We start from the raw sequence: 23130 nt of genomic DNA, 5'->3' as shown, positions 1-23130 counted from the left end.
CCATTTTTATCTTATGGTTATTCATAAATTATGTCGGATACCAATTAGAAGCAATTATCTACAGTATTAATGACAACTCTTGCTTCCTTTACCAGTGAGGCCTATCCCAGCTGCACAGTCACCGATATCCGCTTCTGCTTCAATGTCCACAAGCTGATGAGACTGGACGTAGAGAGGTACAGAGACCACTGTTGTTGTTCAATGTCATGCACGATAGTAGATGGTGGTGGTCGACATGGTGTGGTTCCCGGTGCCTGACCGTGCACATTTGTTGTGTTTTGCAGACGGAAGGCGATGAAGGGAAGACTGTATTTCACCACGAAGGCACAAAAGGAGGGGAAGATTATGATCAAGACCCATCCGTGTGCACAGATATTCCGCTGTGATATATGTGGCTTTGAACAGGTACGCAACCTGAGCGTAACGCTATCAGGATTAGTAGATTACTTCAGCAGCTCCAGAGCCTCGGAGGTTCAGTTATAGTTCTGTTGCACGCTTAGCGCATTGCCACCAGATGGTGCTGCAATCCAAATTTAGGTTTTTAGCAGCAACCTTGTAACACCTTGCCTCTCTACATGCAGTCTATGATGGGTCTAAAGAGGATGCCGGAGATATTTAGTGAATAATGTGCGTTATTATATTTCCCCTGCAGGTGGATGCGGAGCAGTACTACAGTGAGTTGGAGGAGAAGCTGACGGACGAGTTTAACGCAGAGAAGGGTCGCATCTCCCTCAAGCGGCTGGGCATCGCTTTTGTGACTTTTCGGGACGAGAGGATGACGGCTGTGTGAGTCGTCTGCTCGGCTACAACGATGCAAACCTGCTCATTGGCTGATTCTGACGGTTCAGATACTTGCATGTGCCCAAGTCGTTGGGTGTTGAACTGTCAAGACCACGTAAACTTGTGACGTTGTAGTGAGTGAAGATCAGCTGGAAACTGCCTGTAAAAAATCAACAGGTTTTTGAAAAATATAAATCTAGCCGCTCAAAAAAATTCAGAATTTTTACAGTGTCATTGTTACACAGGCTTGACCAGATACCTATAAATATAGGAACATTTGATTCCTACAGTTTGTACTTTAGGTAACTTTTCTTTCATTGATTAACTGAGTATAGAGTCAATCAATCAATCAATCAATCAATCAATCAGATTTATTTATATAGCACATTTAACATGACACATGTCAACCAAAGTGCTGTACAGAGGGTAGATACATAGATACATATAGACAACAATCACAACTTACGGGAGGGCACAAAGGCAAGCACACAGGAAAACAGGGCATGAGTCAGTGAACGGGAAAAGCGAATAGGTAGAAGTGGGTTTTGAGCCTAGATTTGAAGGCATCTATTGAGGGGGCGAGCCTAATGGAGGTGGGGATGCTGTTCCACAGTTCAGGGGCTGCGACAGCAAAGGCACGGCCCCCCCCCTGAGCTTAAGGTTAGACCTCCGGACTGTCGGGAGCCTCTGATCGGCTGACCTGAGGGACCTGGTGTTGGAATAGGGGGATAGGAGGTCTAAGATGTAGGAAGGGGCTGACCATTAAGGGCTTTAAAAACGAACAGGAGAACCTTAAAATCTATCCTGTAGCGTACTGGAAGCCAATGAAGGGAGGCAAGGATAGGGGTGATGTGGTCTCTCTTACGGGTTCCGGTCAACAGTCTGGCAGCGGCGTTCTGTACTAGCTGTAGGCGGGACAGGGAAGACTGGTTGATGCCTATATAGAGGGAGTTGCAGTAGTCTAATCTAGATTAAATGAAAACGTGGATTACTCTCTGAAGGTCTGCAGGGGAGAGAAGGGCTTTGAGTTTAGCAATGGTGCGTAATTGGAAAAAACATACCTTCACCACTGAAGAGTGATGAAAGCAGCCCTTATTTGATTAGATATGTTATGGTTACCTTAGTTACCTGTTACTGTTATTACTATACATAATGTGACTATGTGCATTCACTATTATAATTGTTTTTATATGTTGCTTATCTTGTTTAATCTTCCAGGATTGTGAAGGATTACAGTCGGGTGCGATGCCGCCGCAGACCTCAGCAGTCCAGCATCACTACGGTGGTCAAGTCTCACAGCTGGGGGGTGAGCTACGCCCCCGCTCCTAGTGACATCATCTGGTCAGTATCAACATATACACACCTCTCTGTTTTTATTCTCTATTCTTTCAAATATGAAGGCGCTGTACAGTCCTGTCTCACTTATCCGCAATCAATCAGCAATTTCTGAGAACATTTCACTATGCTTAACCAAAACGTTGAGGTGATATTATATGGAAAATTACGGTTTCGTAGTGTAAATTCAGCCCATTGGTGTTTTTAAGCTCAGTCCCAATCAGTAAGAATTTTAATGATTGGATTAGCCATAACGCATGTTCTTCATCGAAGGCAATGCAGCAGACCTACTGAGATTATGTAACATGATGTGAGTGATGCATATGTACGGAGGATTACCAGAGAGACTGCAGCACTCACTGTCTGAGCTTCATTGTTGTGTGTGTGTGTGCGCGCGCATGCATGCGTTTGTGTGTGTGTATGTGTGTGCGCGCATGCATGCATGCGTTTATGTGTGTGTGTGTGTGTGCGCAGTTGCGCACCCATGCACCCTCGTCCTCCCGCCTCCTGTATGTGTGCTGCATACTGTAGTGTATGCAGTATGCATGTGTGTGTGTCTGACTGTTTTCACAGACTGGAGTAGAACTGGAGTAGTCCCAGGCTGTGGGGGTCGAGCAGGGGACTGTTGTTCCTTCATTAAAACGGAGCGCTGGAGTGTGTTGTGCCAAACCTGCACTCCAGTCCAGTCCACTGGAGCACAGTCCCTCCCACACAGGGGATATGGCTGGGAGGCCTGCCATTGTTTTGATGCTCTCCGGGTTTGACACAACAGGCTAATTCAAGACTCGTGTCAATATATAACGTGCACATGTCCATTAGAGTCCTGTTGTGTCTGCCCTCCATCTTGCCAGATAGAGCAAACCGAGGCTGATGTATTTCTCTCCTGTCGCTAGGGAGAACCTGTCGCTGTGTGGCTCTCACTGGTGGCTACGCTGCATTCTCCTCAACATGCTCCTCTTCCTACTGCTCTTCTTCCTCACCACCCCAGCCATCATCGTCAACACCATCGACAAGTTCAACGTCACCAGGCCTGTGGAGAGTCTTCGGGTCAGAGTTGGGATTTTGAGCAGAATCATAGAATTCAAGTGTGGTTTTTATGGGGCGCTCAATTACTAAATAATAATAATAATAATAATAATAATAATAATAATAATAATAATAATAATAATAATAATAATAATAATAATAATAATAATAATAATAATAATAATAATAATAATAATAATAAAAAGATTCACTGCTAATGCAACAACAACTAAACAAAACATTTTCTAAACCTTGACTTAAATATGGTGTAAGTGGTATTAAAATAAGTGTTTATAGCTCTACATTCGGACAGACATCACTGATATAGAGTTGTTTGGTCAGTGACATGGGTCTCCCACTCCCTCCGCTCTGCAGTAAACAGAAAATACATGTTCTGGTATTCCTTCCCACTGTATCCATTCAGGAGAGAGAACCCTAGATATTTATACTTATTTCAAGAAATCTTGCCAAGTCAAATTAGCTGGCAGATTATTTAACTTGTTTCAACCACATATTTGTTTTAATTTTTTGTCAGATAATTTCTGCAGTGTGGAGTTATTTCTCCTGAGTTGGATAAAGTGAGAACAGGATACCAGGAAATCTATTTTGTGTTTACTGCAGAGCAGAGCGGAGGGACTGGGAGACCCATGTTATTGACCAAACACTAATTCAGTGATGGCTGTTTGGATTTAGAGCTATTATCTTAACATGTAGACCACTTATTTTAACAAAGAAAATACCACTTACTACAGCACCTTTAATCAGTTATGCAAACCTTTAGAATCTGACCAACAGCTCAACGAGCTCAGCGCAAACCTCCTCCATTTCAACTTCACCAATCGCTATTTGTTACGTAACCTTCGTACTTTCACTACACAGAACCCGATCATCACCCAGTTCTTCCCCACCCTGCTGCTGTGGGCCTTCTCTGTGCTGCTGCCCTTCATCGTCTACTACTCAGCCTTCTTTGAGTCCCACTGGACCAGGTACTCTACTCACCGCGAATGGCCATTCCTCCCTTGTTCACATGTTCTCTCTCACATGTGTCCTTCTCCTTCATTTCCTTCACCTCTCACTTATTTTCTGCTCAATATTATGTACCTCTCTCCCTCATTGCTTCATCTCTCTCTCTCTCTCGCCCTCTCTCACTCTCTCGCCCTCTCTCTCTCTCTCTCCCCATCAGTCTCCCTGCTCCATTATTCTGGGCAGGTTGTCATAGAGATGTCTGTATGTGGGGATAACGATATGCCCGAGGAGCAGCAGAACAGCTGTGCATGAGGAGACAACCTCGCGCAGCAGCAGCACCATCCTTTACATAACCATCCCCGCTAATGTGTTGTGCAGGCGTGATGTGTGAAGGGCTGAATGCAAATTAACTGTTTACAGGTGCTAATCAACGCGGTGTCCTTCTGAGTTTAACATGCCTGTAGTCCCACATGTTAAGTGGTGCCGCGTCGGTGGTGTTTTATGCATATTAACTGTAACGTGTTCCTTCTCGTGGGATTCTGTGTGTTTTTTGTGCCGATCAGATCCGGCGAGAACCAGATCACGATGCACAAGTGCTTCTTACTGCTGGTCTTCATGGTTATCATCCTGCCTTCTCTGGGTCTATCCAGGTACACCATCCAGATCTACATGATAAACCACATTAAACACTAAGCAATATTAGTCTATCCAGGTACACCTAGATCTACATGATAAACCACATTAAACACTAAGCAACATTAGTCTATCCAGGTACACCAAGATCTACATGATAAACCACATTAAACACTAAGCAACATTAGTCTATCCAGGTACACCAAGATCTACATAGTAAACAATATTAAACTAAGCAACATTAGTCTATCCAGGTACACCAAGATCTACATGATAAACCACATTAAACACTAAGCAACATTAGTCTATCCAGGTACACCAAGATCTACATGATAAACCACATTAAACACTAAGCAACATTAGTCTATCCAGGTACACCAAGATCTACATGATAACCAATATTAAACACTAAGCAACATTAGTCTATCCAGCTACACCAAGATCTACATGATAAACAATATTAAACACTAAGCAACATTAGTCTATCCAGGTACACCAAGATCTACATAGTAAACAATATTAAACACTAAGCAACATTAGTCTATCCAGGTACACCAAGATCTACATGATAAACAATATTAAACACTAAGCAACATTAGTCTATCCAGGTACACCAAGATATACATATGAAACACTAAGCAATATTGGTCTATCCAGGTACACCAAGATCTCCATGATAAACCACATTAAACACTAAGCAACATTAGTCTATCCAGGTACACCAAGATCTACATGATAAACCACAATAAACACTAAGCAACATTAGTCTATCCAGGTACACCAAGATCTATGTGATTAAACTACATTAAACACTAAGCAACATTAGTCCATTGTGTGCCGTTGCAAAATCCAGATTTAGTTTTTAAATTAAATAAAAAAATAATTGCCCACATAAATACCGGTATGGGGTATATGTTGACATGATTTGTTGATGGTAAATAAGCTTTTGGATCTGAAACCCATTGAATTAGAATACAGGTCTGTTTTACTTCAGTGTCTACAACCATGACCAACTTAAACAACCCATTTACAGCCACAAAATACAGCAAACACAAACAAAACCTATAATTGAGCTGTTGGCCTGGTGTTTGTCCTTGTATTAAGAGCTCAGTCTACCAACCAGAGAAGGAAAACACGACTCCACTTGTTTTATTTTCGGTGGTGAGGCTACCCCATTTGTTTACATTTGGATTACTGACTGGGCCTTTACCTTTTTTGTTTGAATTCCTGTTGAATCCTCTTATAATGTTTTATATGTATTCCCTCTGTAGTCTGGATCTGTTCTTCAGGTGGCTGTTTGATGTCAATTTCCTGGATGAGAAGGAAGTCAAATTCCAGTAAGACTGCATATTATTTTGTCAACTAAGAAGCATATTTAAATTAAATATATATGAAGTAGTATAACAAGTTAACAACTTAAAAAAATAAAAGGATGGTTCCATGCTGAGCAGACGCTCTCAAGCCGTATCTTCTCTCCTCTCCAGGTGTGTGTTTCTCCCTGATAACGGGGCCTTCTTTGTGAACTACGTGATCACTGCTAGTATGATCGGCACAGCCATGGAGCTGCTCCGCATCCCAGCGCTGATGGTCTACGCCCTCCGCCTCTGCTTCGCCAAGTCCCAGGCTGAACGCATCCACGTCAAACGGGTCCGCTCCACTTTTCAGAGTTATCACACTTATATTTGTAGTGTATGCAGGAGTCTGTTTTAGAGGCAAACCTCTCCTTAAACCCTTTCACTACGGTTTGTTTATTTGTTTATTTAAACGGATCCCCATTAGCTGATGCCTTAGCGGCTGACACATGCCTTCTCTATTTGAACGACCACATCAAACAAGAGGTGGACGCGGGCAAATACTGCGGCATGGTCATGCTGGACGTACAAAAGGCCTTCGACACTGTCAATCACTCCATTCTGATTGTTTAGCTTGTCAATCAGTGAGCTGGATGCAATCCTACCTGGAGGGGAGAGAACAGATAAAATAAATAAAATAAGAAAGAAAAATAAAATAAGAAAGAAAACTGGAAAACCTTGTTCTTCAGACTACACACGTTCAAATTAGCAAGTAGCATTCCCTTCTTTGGCAGATTAACCGAGTGCAGATGCGTTTCAGATACAGCAAGGATGTTAATCTTATTAGCTTTGGCTGTACATTCTAGTTCGTAAGACTTATTTCGCAAACTGCAAATGTTAATATGAGCTACCACCAACCCCTTTTTCAGGCCCAACTTAATGCAGGAAGCCTTGGTAGGCCTACCAGTCATAAAATAAAAAGACTCATCATGAGATCAGTTAATCTACCTTGACATTAAAATAACCAGGTTGTGATGTTGGAGTCTCTGAAAAGTTGGTGTTCAATGTACAGTCTGTCAACTACGAGAGCGACCCATCTGCCTTGGCTTAGATGTTGTTTCAGGATAAGTACTTTACGCCTGTCATTAATCTCATGAGGGAATTGGTCATTCATGCCAAAGGTGGTATTTCTCAGCTCTTTGCCCCTCCCCATGACAAGTTCCTTTTGCTTATAGTGTTCGAGCCACAATTGCACAGGGTCTGTCCGAACAGTATCCGTAGGCAAACTAAGCTGGTCTGACATGAACTCCCTAATGACAGTTTCACAGTCCTTTCCCTCCTTCTCTGGTAACCCAGTAAACACAATGTTGTCTCTCATTGAGCGGCACTGTACATCAATAAGAGATTCTTTCATCTTTTTGTTTTCTGTTTCAATTATGTTAACTCTGGTTTCCATGAGTTCCATCTTTCCCTTCATCTCCGCATTATCCTTAACCAACTGAACTTTAAGCTTTCTCTAAGGCTTATTATCTGCTCCATCATCAAGTCTAACATTCCCAGTTTGTCTAGTTTCTTGTTGATGGACTCTAATGTTATCAAATGAGTGTCCCCCTCACTGGTTGCCTGTGCACCATATTTGGAGTTCTCCTCAGCACTCTCAGCATCAGAGCGTGCCCTTTTACATGGAGAAGGCTTGACAAAGTCTGTGATCTTCTGTGATTTAGCACCTTGAAGCTGCCTCTGTTTGTTAGGCTTTACCGGTGATTTGACCATGTTGTCGTAGTGTAAGTCAATGAAGTTCTCAAGCTTACTTAACGGTTAACCTTATGTAGTGTGGTAGTGAAAGGATAACCTTCTGTAGTGTGGTCGTGAAAGGTTAACCAACTGTAGTGTGGTAGTGAAAGGTTAACCAACTGTAGTGTGGTAGTGAAAGGTTAACCAACTGTAGTGTGGCAGTGAAAGGTTAACCAACTGTAGTGTGGCAGTGAAAGGTTAACCAACTGTAGTGTGGTAGTGAACGGGTTAACCTTCTGTAGTGTGGTAGTAAAATCTCACTCACTCACCCACTCACTCACTCACTCACTCACTCACTCACTCAGTTAGCACCATGCCACCATGCCAAGTACTTGAGTAATTGTACTTCGTTACAATACTTAAGGATTTGTACTTTACTAGAGTATTATTATTATTTTATTTTTTATTGATCTTTTCCCCCCTCCTTTTTCCTCAGATTTTCTCCCATCCCAATGTTAGTCGTTATGCCAATTCCCAATCCCCAATCCCCTTCCTGGTCGCTGCGCACTTACCCCCCACAGTCGGTCTGGGAGAGTGGAGGCTATCACGTGCTTCCTCCGACACACGTCTAGCCAATCAACCGCTTCTTTTCACCTGGCAGCGCGGACTCTCACTGAGAGGGTGTAACGTGTGGAAGGATCACACTACCCCCCTTAGATCCTATCCGCGCTGAGCAGGCGCCCCGACCGAACTGTAGGAGTCGCTGTTTACAACGACCCGGACCCACCCCGCCAGCTTTCCCACCCTCTAATACAGCCAATTGTATTAGTGTGAACGGCCAGCCAAGCTGGTGACAACGCCGGAGCTGTGAGCTGGATTCGAACAGACGAATCCAGCGTCTCCGGCGTTTGGTGACGAACGCAATCTCCGCTTCGCCACCTGACCGCCCACTTTACTAGAGTATTATTAGGTTTGTATACTTGTACTTTTACTCAATTACATTTCAGAGAAAAAAAAACATACTTTTTACTCCTTACATTTAAAATGCAGACATACAAAGTACAAAGTGCAAATCTCGCAGGTCCAACCATTTTAATTAGTATATTTGTTTCTCTGGCCGAACTAACGTTAACGCTATTAATCCTGCAGCCACACTTTATTTAAAAACAGCCAATCAAATCCCCATCAATGGAAAATTAACCCGCCCATACCCATGCTGATTGGTCCTTGTGCAAGACTAGAAAGTGGGGATCTTTGATTAAACACCTGCTATCAGAAGAATAGACAGTCAGAGTGACAAGCTACAGAAGATGGCCACAAACGATAGTACGAGTGATGAAGAGGACGAAACGGAACATTTCATTGCCCCGGAATAAAAAAAGGTTTTTACTTTTACTTTTACTCAAGTGTGTTTTAAGCCAGATACTCTGACTTTTACTTGAGTGCGATTTTAAGACGGTACCCATACTTTCACTTAAGTATAATTTCTGGGTACTTTTTACACCCCTGGTCCCTAGTGGCGGCTCACAGGCATTGCACTTTGTGTACGATCAGTAAGCTTTTGCATCAATGACTGTTTTTCTTCCCTCTGTAGAGCCAAGCCTATGAGTTCCAGTTTGGACTGGAGTACGCCTGGACCATGTGCATTGTCTCTGTCAGCATGACCTACAGCATCACATGTCCCATCATCATGCCCTTCGGTGAGTGTACAGTTGCTGCGTGGGGATAATAATGTGCATAGATTTGGTCGTTTAGCCTGTCTTGCCCTCCTCTCTCCCTCCCTTCTCCCTCCTTTCCTCCTTTTCATCCTCCTCCTTCACTTTTTCTTGCTTCTTTCTGTGTGTGTGCGTGTGTGTGTTTGCATGTGTGCGTGTGCATGCGTGTGTGTTGGCATGTGTGCATGCGCGTGTGTGTTTACATGTGTGTGTGCATGCGTGTGTGTGTGTCCTGATATCATAACCTCCCTCTCACCTCTGTTGCCAGCCAGCCCTGGTGCAGACTGTGTGAATGTGCCGCCACGGTCGGCCAGAGACGCTCGGGCGCAGGGAGTTGCGAGCCAGACGCCCACTCCACTCCTGTCCTGCCCAGAGCTCCGCAAGCCTTTATTTACTACTGTGCTCAGCTCCTCGTGCCTATAGCAGAGCGCTCTGGAGCCTGCTGCCCCCCGTCTTTCACCTGGGGTTTTCCTCTCCAGTCCCGGAGAATGAAATAAACAAACTGATCACGACGTGTAGGAAATGTTTGTGCCGACCAGTCAACACTGTGTTTCACCTGGGTTTGTCTTGTCAATCCCCAGAGAGCGAGGTAAACAAACAAACCAATCACGTTGTGGACACGCTTGTGCTGACCGGTCGAACCGCTGTGTGTTTTGTGCCTCTAGGTCTTCTGTATGTGGTCCTGAAGCACATGGTCGACCGCTACAACATCTACTATGCCTATGTACCCACCAAGCTCAATCAGCGCATCCACAGAGCGGCCATCAGCCAGGTCATCGTGGCCCCCGTCCTCTGCCTGTTCTGGCTGCTCTTCTTCTCAGTGCTGCGACTAGGTATACGTTCTGACCGAGGGTCCTGTGTTGTGCCAAAGTTTAGTCAGAGACGGGAAGGAACCGAGACATGGAACTCCTCCCTACTAGCTACTTCCGTCACCAGCTCTGCGAAGATAAGCAGACAAGGGACCCCACGAAATGAATGGAAAGAATCGTAAAATTATTTGTACCAGTAAAAGTAGAGGAGGCTTATTTGAATTTTTTAGGGTCTTGGAAACATATTGATATTTTAAACTCGGAATGTCATTCAGTGGATATTTTTGGGGGATTTTTGTTATATTTTGGGTGCATACTGATGACATATTTAATTTCATATAGTTTTGACAATATTGACATTGACATTCCTGATATTGAAGCAGTTGGTTGCTATTCAGCACAAGTCAATGTCTTCCCTCTTCCTATATCCAACCTCTTTGGTTTAGTCACAGATGCTGAAATAAACAACTACATGAAGCACTGACTGGTCCCTAGAATTCTGCTGAATGCCCACCTCGTTGTCAGGGAAACATCATCAATGTCTAGACTTAGACCTAACTTAAGTTTTAACCTTCATCCCTATAGAGCCCCTCAGCTCCTCCCACCTCCTCTCTGGTTCAGGCAGTATTTTCTCTTGGTCCATAGCCGCTGGCGAAAATTAAGTTCACCTACAATTATTAAATAATTTCTTTTTTAAATATGTGAGAAACCCAAGGCTCTCCGTGAACGTAAGGCAGTCATATACTGTAGATTTATTTTGAAATTATTCAAACCAATTCAATTCCAACCTTTAAAACAAGGTTGAAATCCTAACAATCTATGGTCACTATCTTAATTTAATATTGAATATATGCAGCTGTTTTACAATCTTGTTAAACTGCTGGTCTCTACAATGTTGCATAGTACAATTATCTCTGTTTTTGCATGATTCCATGTCCATAGAAAAAATACCTTCAGAACCAGAGGGTACAGCTGAGCTCTATAAGTGTGTTCTGTTTCTGTGGTAAAATGCTCTCTTCTGTAACCGCCCCTCTCTCTGCCTCAGGACCAATGCATCCCATCACCCTGTTCACCTTTGTGTCCCTGCTGTGCTGCGTCGCCTGCGCCGCCCTCGGCTCATGCCTTAGGAAACAGCCGCCCAAGTCAACAAGCTACCAGGTCAGCCTCCATAGTGTTGGCTGAATAGGGTCCGACCCACACCATACTACCTCAAAGTCAAAAGTCAAAGATTTTATTTGCCATGTATGGACGAATCCACATTGGAATACAGGTACAGAGCAAACACTGTGTGTCTACAACTAATCCAATACAGGAGCAGAGTAGAAACAGTACAGGAAAAATATGTAAAAACACAGACAGGATAAAAGGACAAATGCTAAAATGTATATCAACATCCCCTAAAAGTGCATATCGCTGCTGTCGGGACAAAACCTCATAACTCCATTTTTTGAATTTTTTTATTATTATATAAATCAACTCCGTAGATCATCCTCCATATGTGTGTGTGGGTTTTACAAAGTTTAAACAATGGGAAAGCATTAAACCGATCATCTGTCTAAACCTCCTAACTCTATTCACCCTCAAATCTGTGTTAGTTTTTTTCATCTGCTGAAAAGTTGGGTTTTTGGAGTTATGAGGTTTTGTCCCGACAGCAGCGATATCATAGTTAAGTGCATAATGCATAGAGGCACAAATTACAGTAAAAGTGCATATAATCAAAGTGCATGTTGCACAGACACACAAAAACAGCACTTCCACAAACCTGACTAATAACACTAATAAACACACCGAAACAAAATAGGATAAAATACAAAACTAGCCTTTGGAGTTATTCAGGCTACGCACAGCACTGGGGAAGAAGCTCTTAGTAAACCGAGAGGTAGAGCATGTGATAGAGCGGTAGCGTCTGCCCGAGGGGAGGGGGACAAAGAGGCCTGCGGCTGGGTGACCAGAGGGGTCGTTGATAATGCCAGAGGCACGGGAAAGCAGCCTGATGTTGATATTAAGGGTGCAACATGAACAACTACTGTATTGGATCTGATGATTGATGGTGGGATGAAAAATGGACATTTCCTCATATTGTGCTCAGAAACAAGCTGTGACCGTGTGACATACACGCACACACACATGCACACATCAAGCTTTCCACAAATTTTGGCCATGTTGCATGAATCCGTTTAGAAGTTATGCGCCTTTTTTTCTAGGCCACTCCCCCTTTTAGCCAATTAGCATGAACACACACAAACCTTCACACACACACATGCTTGACTTCCATGCAAAGTTTCAGCCTCCTAGGGCGAAAACTGTGGACGATTTTGTGGACCAACCAACCGACCTATAGAGCTGCTGGTCGCAGCAAAAAATAGGATGATATGATATTCTTCTCACAAATGAACATCACAGATAATCCTTTTTGGAATAGATTCATCATAATCTACAAACAACAATAATATCTATGGATATGAACTACTGATACAAAGTTTTGGGCAGACATCAGCCAATAATATCAGTGCCTTGATATATGGATCAGGTCTGTGCAGGGTGTTGGGATTGCGTGTTTTGTGCACAATATGCCATATGATATAGCAGCTCCAGCCCTAGATACTATACAAAACTTCGGCGCATATGTAAAAATGTACTTGACAATAAAGATATTCTTTTTCCATCGTTAGACTAACATTGGACTGTTCTCTGATTGGTCAAATCACCGCTGTGGTTGTGTGTTTCAGTTGTCTGACCAGCCGGCAGAGGGGACTTTCCCTGATATGGAGAGGAACACTGTGACCACCACCACCGCCTCCAGTGTACAGTACCCTACCACATTCTGCTACACTGTTAAAAGACAGTACCCGGAAATATCTGATGGCCACGTACTGTATCTGGCTAAACAAAGGGGGTTTCAAATCCACAGATTCAAAAGGCCACATGCATCTAATTCAGTAGAGCCATGGGCTAACTTATTCGCCAAATATTACTGATTGGTACATTTCCAGATTTCAGGATTCACTGCATCAAGATAAGATAGATAAGATAAGATAAGATATTCCTTCATTGATCCCCTTGGGGGAAATTCAGGCGTCATAGCAGCATGGGGGAGGGGAGGTATGGGCCTGGTAATAGTAGAAGAGATAAATATAGGCAATAAAATGTGTGTGTGCAGTGTAAACAGTATAATTAACAGTTATTCAGTTATGTTATACGTTACAGTAAATATTGTCAATAACACTTAGAATCGGAATATATACTATGAGTAAATTAAGTATACAATATACACAGGTGCAGTATGCATAAGGTACCCTAACTGGCATGATATACGTCATACGTTATACGTTGGTAAGAGTCAGACACACTTAGTGATCAGACATTCCTAGTAGTTCTCAACTCAATCAAAATGACATAATCAACCCTGGACGATTGTTTTTTTTTATTATTAAAATTGGTAGGAGAGAGACTGCGAGCCGGCAGAAAGTCATACTCCAACTATGTTGAAAAACATTGACCTTGACAACTGTGTTTCTACATGGACTACAATTGATATTAACCTGATACCTGAGACAATACTCTTTTTGATTACCTTAGAAGAACATGCCATCATTATGGGAAATGTACTTACCGTCTTCTCCAGAGTCAGACAAAGAAGATAGATACCAATTTCTTCTCTGTGTTCAGTAGAAAGTTATTCGGCTGCAAGCTAGCCTAGCTTAGCAGAAATTAATGGACGCGGGTACGGATCAGCTAACCTAGCTTAAAACACCGGGGGAGGTGTTGTTGGCCAACAGCTAGGCTAGCTGATCCGTACACTTTGTCACTTGTGTTATCTCTGAAGTAATGGGTGCGTTGACACACTTTCTTTGCATAATTATCTTTATATTATTATAAATTATACAGATATTGATTTTCTCATACACTATTCAATTTAGTCAGTAATGTGACTTATGTGTCCGTCTCCCTCCTCCAGCTGTTTGTGGCGTCCGTGTTGCTGGAACCAGAACTGGGTCTGACCCCGATGCCCTCCCCAGCCCACCAGAGCTACGGTGCCATAGCCAGCGGCCGGAGCTCCAGCCACGGTCCACTGGAGCAAGAGGAAGAGGACCAAGCCCAGACTCATGAGACTGAGCTCCAGGACCCCCCAGACCCCTACTATTCCAGCCCACTCATGGACAGCCCGGTGGGTTACCAGTGATGCCAAAACCGCCCCGCCCCCCAAGCTGATTTCCATGTGTCCTATGCCTGGGAAAACATAGGAAGCTAAATGCCACGATGCTGCATTTCTGCTGCTGACCTCAAACTCCAACCCAGCTGCCTCATGCCCTCAGACCGGACTGTGCTTCTGAGAAAGAACCTTTAGGAAGTCTTACTGTAGAACCCCTGGTTGCAAAGGACCTCCTATTTGGACTCATGATGCATATATTGGAAGAAGGATGCCCGTGGACCTTCCTCTAAACGTACAAATAGCAACATCTCCAAAACATCTCCTGAGCCTGTCTTATGAACTGAGCATCAGTCTTTACAGAAGCTACATCGGCATCGACAGATACATGTACAGTACCACTATTTCATTTATTTTATTTTAGCTGAACTGTTGTCTGCGGTCATTCCGTCAGCTTTTGAGGTGGAGTTTGACACGTTTAGAATGACCTCGGTGGAGCTACAAGAAGGAAGAAGAAAATAAATCCATTCCTCGTGTGACCCCGCAGACGTGATCTGGGGGAGAAGTGGGTGGTGTGTGAGCAGCAGTGCTCTTGGCATTGGTCGGTTCTGGTTGCTCTGTGGCAGAGCTCTGAAGCCAGAGGGTTGTGGAGCCATCTGCGGCGCGAGAACAGACAGGCGGGGGGAGAACTCTAGAGATGGAATACACATTATACTGTACACTCTCCGTGGAGGCACAGGAAGGCCTGGCTGTTGCAGTAGCTGAAGCTTGTTGTAATTATCGCCGTTCTAACACTAGAAAGGCCAAGGCGGTCATTTTGACTGTTTTTGAATTTCTAAATGTAACAGCTTTGTTGAACCAAAAGCTGTGCGGTTACAGGTCCGTGATCTTTCCGAAATAATGTCTTTTAGTCTAGCGTCGTTTTTAAGATTAAATTTACAAAACACTGAAGATTTCTACCCAGAAAGGCCACTCTGACTGGTGTCTGTCATTTCCGGTCGTCTTTTTTTTTTAGACTAACATAAAGAACAGTTAAAACTCAGCCTTTTCTAAATACAGGAGAGAAAGGAAACTTTCTAGCTTAAAATAGCTACATATTAGCTAACTGAACCATCTCAATAGGCACTGCTCTACAAAATCGGAGGTAACTGCACACATTGTGAAAGTGAGAGAAATTACTTCAAAGATTATCTCCTGCCCCACCAAAGGTTTTGTTGGTAGTAAATAGTATATTATTTGCCTATTGTACTATACTATCTCTCCCAACAATACATTTGATTGGACAGTAAATAAACCCTGTATTTTTTGGTACACAAGTAGAGAAGGTATTGTTGGTACTATACTATACATAGTAGATAGTATATGATATGTACTGTAGTAGCCTATAATAAAATATCTTAACAAGTGTTTTATAAATCGGTTCATTTTCAGCACTTGATAGCGAATTTGAATTGTTTCCTTTGACGGTAAGCAGTTTGTTTTATTCTGAACTCATGAATAAACTATCAAATTAATTAGAATTGTTGTCCTGATGTTTCTTAAGTTATTACCTATAACATAACATAACAAATAAAAATAATTGTATTTATTTTTTATCTATTATGGATATTATATGCCAGTATTAATATGAGCAGTCAGAATGACTGCTATGGCCTTCTAGTAGTTTCTAGTAGAACTCCGGTCATTCTAGTGTTAAGGTTGTTCATTTAGCTATTTCCAAAATTCATGTGGTGGTGTTGATATTGTGGGTTGGGGTTGGGGCCATTGAAATGGTTTGATGGTTTGATTATTATTATTTATTTTCAGAGCTGTCCCCTCTTAAAGTCTGTTCAAATACAACGTGAAGCAACATTTCGAGGCAGCGATAGGTACATAGTTTTAGATTTTTTTTTGTTTTTCTTTTTTCCCTCTTTTTTTAAAAGGACGATACAAGTGTTTTTGACAAGTATATTCTGCTGCTTCATCACTGCCATAGGCTTCCAATGTATCTGAAAATGTGTCTTAACCCTTTCACTACCACACTACGAAGGGTTAACCCTTTCACTACCACACTACAAAGGGTTAACCCTTTCACTACCACACTACAAAGGGTTAAATGGTTAAACACCACATAAATCCATGAAAGCCACCACAATTTACTAAAATGCCATACTTATATGTCAAGTTCTCTGAAAGGTTTTGACACTGTAATATATTTCAGATACATTGGAAGCCTGGTGCAGTGGTGAATCATTCAAAAGAAATTATGTACTTTTACCATATGTTTGTATATACGGTAACTTGGAACCCACATGTAAAAACATATACATTTAAAGAAAAAGAACACTGGCATTGCCCTTTAACTTGAAATGTGTAAGCATATTGGCATCACAATATTCACAAATATGTAGGGATACACATACAACACTGGTATCAGATATCGGGCCGATACCAGACTAAAACAGGGTATCTGTATAACATTTTCCAATACCAAAAACCATGTGTAACATGTCTGAAATCAAAGCAAAGTGACTTGATTTCCTGCAGCTAACACAAATTAGAACTTTCTAAGTAAGAAAAATAGATGAGTATATACATTTTGTCCAGTGACCCCCAAGCTAATGGCCTATGTCATACATTTCAGTTAAAGTAATAGATCAGATCGGTACTCTGACATCAGCTGATACTTAAAGTTTAGGGCTCAGAATCAGTATCGGCAGTCGGTCAGTATCGGTACATCCCTACAAATGTGTCTTGGTTTTTGATCAGTAGATCTTAAGTGGTTCTTTTGCATGATTGCGTTCATCTGCAGGAGAACATTATTGTCAGGGAAAATAACTTAGCAGATTGAGTAAATGTAATGTTCAACTTGACTACTAGTCAACCAAACCCTCCTGCTATAATTTTACTTTAAGATTTTGTTTTAGTTGGGGACAGTCCTTTAAATTGCAATGCAATTATGATTATTATCATTATGTGTCATTATTTATTGCTGTTTATTTGTGCGATAATGTTGGTCAAATCTTGCTGTGAAAACATCCGGTTTATCAATGTTGGTTTCATAAAAATGTTCTCGTGAAGGTCTGACTGCAACAAAACAAACATTGCAGTACAAATACTACCCTGTTGTACCAGGATCGCAGTAGCTCAAACCATTCCGTGTAATACTGTAAAACGCATGTTGACAGTGTTGTATAACAGAGATTTGTGCATCTACTGTATCTCATTATACTCAAGGTCCAGCTTTCCACAGTAGCTATGTTCAAGTTTAGCTGATCTCACTGTGTCACAGTCATTCAGTATATTTGTTTTGTATTTGGGGGGGTTGTTTTTGCTTATTGAGGGGAGTGAGGGTTTCCTTGCCAAACTGAATGTAAGCTGGTTTGTTATCATGCTCTCTTGCTGTGCCTTGAAGACAAAAACCCCCTTTTCGTCTGACAATCCAGCATGGCCTGAAATATGCTGCATGGACTGAAAACTAAGGAGCAGGGGAAGGAGGGATAAAGCCTCAAAAACACATAGCGAAGATACATTTTAACAAACCATTTACTTTTCTATTATCTGTTATCACCCAATGAGTAGTTGGTCTCATATGTATGTCAGCGAAATAAACAGTGGGCTCCTCCACTGGGTATGCTACTACTATGATAATGATATTGACTCTGTCTGTTTACTCGTATCAGATGTGTCACAGCATTTTATAAATGTCTCACATTTACATCTTTTGATTATTTATTTTCTCATGAAAGCATTTGGATTATGGCTTGAGGTGCCTTGTTGTGGATGTCACCTCAGTGTCTTTGCAGTTTTCAACTGCTGTAATCTGTGATCATTATTGCTATGCGCTCCGCAGAGGATTACATTTAATTTTTTTAAAGTTCTCTTTCCAGTGTCATCCCATTTGATATGATTCTTTGATTATATGACATTAATTACAATTGACAACATGATTGTCGACTGTTTCAATCAAAGCATATTTGAAACATCTTAATTATATAAAGGTGGAGATAGAAGCAACCTAAATAATTATCAACCAATCTCCAAACTATTCTGTCTAGCAAAAATCCTGGAATTCAATGGGTTATGCCCACACTAATCTGCTTTTAGAGCAAAACATATACTATCTCAACCACTACTTTTGTTCTGAATTATATAATATCCACCCTAGACAAAAGAAAGCATAGTGCCGCCCTTTGTAGATCTGTCGGTGTGTGAAAACAGGGAATGCCTAGTCAGAGTTCTTGCCCATTACAAAAGGCACAGTGATGAATCCTGGGTCCTGTCTTATTTACCATTTTATATGAATAATATTGTCTCATCTTTGAGTGTCTGTCAAATTAATCTATATGCAGATGACACTATTGTTTATTGTATTGCAAATGTGTACTTGTACTTAACTTGTACTTAATGCAAATAAAACAACATTCATACTGTTCTATAGAGCCAGATATATTGTTTACAATGATTTCCATATATCCACTGCGGTACTGCCATTGTATCCTGTACAACAAGATTGGGTGGTCCTCTCTGGCAGAGATGATTTGCTTTGCTCTGTTATGACGTCATTACTGGAGAACTTTGCCCTTATATCACTTCATTATTAGACTTAAGTCAAACAAATTGTTTTATTAATTTACCTTTCTTGTTTTAATTTGTATATCTATTGTGTGCTGTATATGCTCAACATCATTGTAAATGAGAGCTTGCTCTCAATGATCTTTTGAGATTAAATAAAGTTAGAATGAATTAAAATAAATCTCTCAGTCCTTGCCATGCGGTAAATTGAGCAGTACTTCAAAGTGTGTAGCTATAAACGGCACCCAAGCGAAGAAAATCCAAAAGTCACAAGTCCAACTCTCTTTGTTTAAAGTCTAAAAGGTTTTATGTGATTCCAATCATATATTGTGTGATGTGATTATTCATACAGTATTCCTATTAAAATACATGTTTCTGGAACATTTCCCTTAGGGAGCTGTGTAGCGTTCTTCAGTTGTGGTTCTGTGAAATGGAGGGGAATATTATAGCACTCGTGTCTTGTAAAATTAAACGTATTTGTTTCATTTGAAAGGGGGGAATGGAACTCCTGTTTCTTCAACACACTTTGCAACAACACCAGACTAAAGCCGCCCGCAGAGAGAAGACTTTCACTGTCTTCGTGGCTATTTGACATGTCCATCTCGGAGAACGAGGCTGTAAAATGTGTTTGAAGAGCAGATCAGAGAACATCACAGAACATACCCTGCCTCTGAACTCTCTAAGTGAAGCTTTTATTTTGGCCCGTTGTTTCACAGACCATCAAACTAATTTGTCCTCTCCTATTAAAAATCTCAAATGTCCTTTTATTTCCCCCTAGAGTCCTCATACTTGTTGATTAGATCCCCATGTCACTCTAAATCCGTCATGTGGTAGCGTCTGAGAATCAAAGAAGGGGAAAGTCTTTTACATTTCACGCTTAATTAACTTTGGTGTACCTCTGTCATTTCTGGTCTCTTGACCGTCCTAGGTCTATTTGGGGATATTGTCTATAGTGTTTTTCCAGACTTTGTCTTAACTGAGGTACTTATTATAGATTTCTCGTTGACTCTTGCGTCAAAATATGAACAAACATTCGTCTCTCGCGTGCTGTAGATGTGGGTTGCTATTCCTCCAAGGTTGAGAGACCGTGATTGACCTCTAATCAGACCAAGGGATGTTCGTCCAGGGTTAAAAATTGTGCTGAGCCATGGATGCATCCGGACATACTGACCGGCGACCGCTATGAAAACCAGAGACAAAACATGCTCTGAACTTCATAAAAGTCAGTCAAAGCTTGCCAAAAGCTTCAACAGTGATCTCCAAGCCCACATGGTTAAACTCAGACGAAACAAGCTAAGAAACGATGTAAATACCATGATCAAAAAAGATTGGTCAATGATAAAACTGAGGAAAACAAAAACAAACCCTGTGAGATTTGGAAATTACTCAACAACCAACTAGGCAGGCGGCTAAGTGGCGCAGTGGGCAAGGCACTCGCCACTAACGCAGGAGATGCTGGGTTCGAGTCCAGCTCTCGGCGTTGCTACCAGCTTGGCTGGTCGTTCATACTAACACAATTGGCAGTGTTAGGGGTGGGAAAGCTGGTGGGTGGGGATCGACGTTGTGGACAGCGACTCCTACAGGTCGGTTGGTGTGCCTGTACAGCAGAATCAGGAAGCAACGGGGGGCAGCGTGAGCCTCCCACGCGTTACTCCTCGCCACTGAGAGATCGCGCTGTACAGGTGAAAAGATGCGACGGCTGCCTCCTCGTGTACCGGAGGGGACATGTGATGCAAGGCTTCGTCCACATTGCAGCCGACCAGTGGGAGGCTGTCATAATCACAGCACGGGCATACTTCACTCCCCCTCCTTTTCCCCTCACATTCTCCACACGCTCCTCTTCATCCCCCTCTCCATCCACTACACACTCCTCCTCATCCTCTCCTTCTCCATCCACCCCTCCCTTTACCCTCATACGCCCAGCTGCATTCCATCCCCCTAATTCACACGCGGTCAGGCACCTCACTCTCCACAGCTGCACTCAATCCTCCCCTGATGGAATGACTACTTCTACTCCTCGACGCTGACCAGAAGCTGTCGTGGTATTAATTACCACTACCCAGGTACGACGTCTCTGCCTAAAGCTCTGCTGGATTCCATCCTTGTATTGCCTACTCTAACCTGTTCTCTCCTGTGCCCCAAAGGACCGCCATCCCTGCCTGGACGTCTCCTGTTCCCGAAGAGGAACACTTGTTCTCCCGCTGCAGCCCAGCAGCTTCCAAGACAAGCACAAGGACCGCTTGCTCGCTCGCTGCCGCCACGGCAGCCACAAGACAGAACATAACCCTGTTCTATTCCCCCCAATTCCTGTGTTGCTCATTTCATTAAACACCCTTGAAACCGCTCCTATCTCCTCTCCTGTGTATTCAGCAATTGGGCTGTGCTCCAGACCCCAGTTCTCACAGAGGCATGGTCTAGCAACGTTCAAGACAGGGGAGGGGAGAATTTAAGGGAGAATTGGCGAGGCGAAATTGGGAATGGAGAAAAATAGAAAAAGGGCAGAAAAAGTGGATAGAAATAAAAATAAAAATAAAAAGGGCTGCAGTAAGAAACTGAAAACCAGATTTACAAACATCAACATTAAGAGTGACGACACACTCATCACAGACAAGCTGGATGTGGCCAATGATTTAAACATCTTCTTTACAAACATAGCCACAACACTAAACTACCCTCCCACTCTGGGCATTTTGGTGTAGAACACATCCTAGCCTTCTACAAAAACCTAGGGGTTCGCAAAGACGATTTCAAACTCGAAATGGTAACAACTGATGATGTGTTAAAAAAACTGAGGGCCCTCCAACCTAACAAGGCCACTGGCCATGACAATATCCCTCAAATTCCTCAGAGACTCAGCAGCCACCATCACCCCAATCATCACCCACATAATAAACCTCTCCATAAAACAGGGACACGTCCCCAAAGATTAAAAAATTGCGAGAGTGACCCCCCCTGCACAAAAAAGGCAGCAAATTAGACCCAGGCAACTACCGCCCTGTTTCTATTCTTACCTCCATCTCGAAAGTTATGGAAAAAATTGCCTGCGAACAGGTCGAAAAGTACCTTGTGGAAAAAAAGCAAATCTATGAATTCCAATCTGGCTTCAGAACATCCCATTCCACTGACACATGCCTTCTCTATTTGAACGACCACATCAAACACGAGGTGGACGCGGGCAAATACTGGGTCATGCTGGACCTCCAAAAGGCTTTCGACACTGTCAATCACTCCATTCTGATTGATAAAAAAGCAATTGGTTTTGATAGTTCATCAGTGAGCTGCATGCAATCCTACCTGGAGGGGAGAGAACAGATGGTGGAGGTGAACGGTACACTGCCCCCCCCTCCCAGTGAGCTGTGGTGTTCCACAAGTAAGCATACTAGGACCTTTACTGTTCCTAATTTATGCAAATGTCATGTCATCAGCTTGTGACTGCAACTTGTTCCTGTTTGCGGATGACTCGGCCCTGCTGGACAAGTTGCAGGTTGAAAAAGCCCTCAGCTCTGAACTTGGCAGAATCTGCACCTAGCTCGCTGATAACAAACTATCATTACACCTGGGTAAAACAGAATCCATTCTCTTTGGATCTAATAGCAAACTCAGCAAGGCCAACGGCTTCTCAGTTACAGTGGGTGACAATACTGTCACAAGGAAAGATGAAATTTCCTACCTGGGTTCCATCCTAGAGGCAAATCTTTCCTGTGACAAAATGGCAACCAATGTAATAAAAGAAATCAACCAACGAACAAGATTTTTGTACAGGATCTCCTCTCTGGTAAATAAGAATACCTTGAAGACTCTAACAGGAGCACTCATTCAAGGGTTCTACGACTAGAGGGAGTTCCACAAATCCCGTTGAACCCAGATTTGGCTCAAACAAGGGACTAAACACGTTTAGCAATTATGCCACTATAATGTGGAACGCCCTACCCACTGTTATGTTCCACCTGGTCCTGCCCACTTCCCCCCTCCTATTCCTGGACTTATCCCTCCACCTCACTTCCCCGCCTTCTCTTGGACAGTTCCCTTCACCTCCTCTTGGACTCCTTGTGCACTTGTGTGTCTTTAAAATATATATGTTCCTCTGTGTACTGTTAATAATCACCTATTTGTGGTGGGCCATCATGAATAAATCT

At 42.6% G+C, this 23130-nt stretch overlaps 1 protein-coding gene across 1 annotated transcript in view; it reads left to right on the top strand.

The window, feature by feature from the left end:
- Window positions 1–15915, top strand: part of tmem63c (transmembrane protein 63C) — a 35153-nt gene extending 19238 nt beyond the window's left edge. The window contains exons 10-23 of the mRNA XM_084310257.1: window positions 96–176; window positions 285–405; window positions 653–786; window positions 1999–2121; window positions 3009–3162; window positions 4021–4127; window positions 4671–4757; window positions 6012–6077; window positions 6225–6387; window positions 9361–9466; window positions 10147–10314; window positions 11336–11448; window positions 13020–13094; window positions 14249–15915. Coding sequence (XP_084166383.1) covers window positions 96–176; window positions 285–405; window positions 653–786; window positions 1999–2121; window positions 3009–3162; window positions 4021–4127; window positions 4671–4757; window positions 6012–6077; window positions 6225–6387; window positions 9361–9466; window positions 10147–10314; window positions 11336–11448; window positions 13020–13094; window positions 14249–14473 — 1723 coding nt within the window. The 3' untranslated portion in view covers window positions 14474–15915. The remainder of the gene's footprint in view (window positions 1–95; window positions 177–284; window positions 406–652; window positions 787–1998; window positions 2122–3008; window positions 3163–4020; window positions 4128–4670; window positions 4758–6011; window positions 6078–6224; window positions 6388–9360; window positions 9467–10146; window positions 10315–11335; window positions 11449–13019; window positions 13095–14248) is intronic.
- The last annotated feature ends 7215 nt before the right edge of the window (window positions 15916–23130 follow it).

Source organism: Notolepis coatsorum (genome assembly GCF_963971535.1).
Source record: "Notolepis coatsorum genome assembly, chromosome: 3".
In the NCBI taxonomy this organism is placed as follows: Eukaryota; Metazoa; Chordata; class Actinopteri; order Aulopiformes; family Paralepididae; genus Notolepis; species Notolepis coatsorum.
Note: the sequence above shows the minus strand (reverse complement) of the source record. Positions and strands in the feature narration are given on the sequence as shown.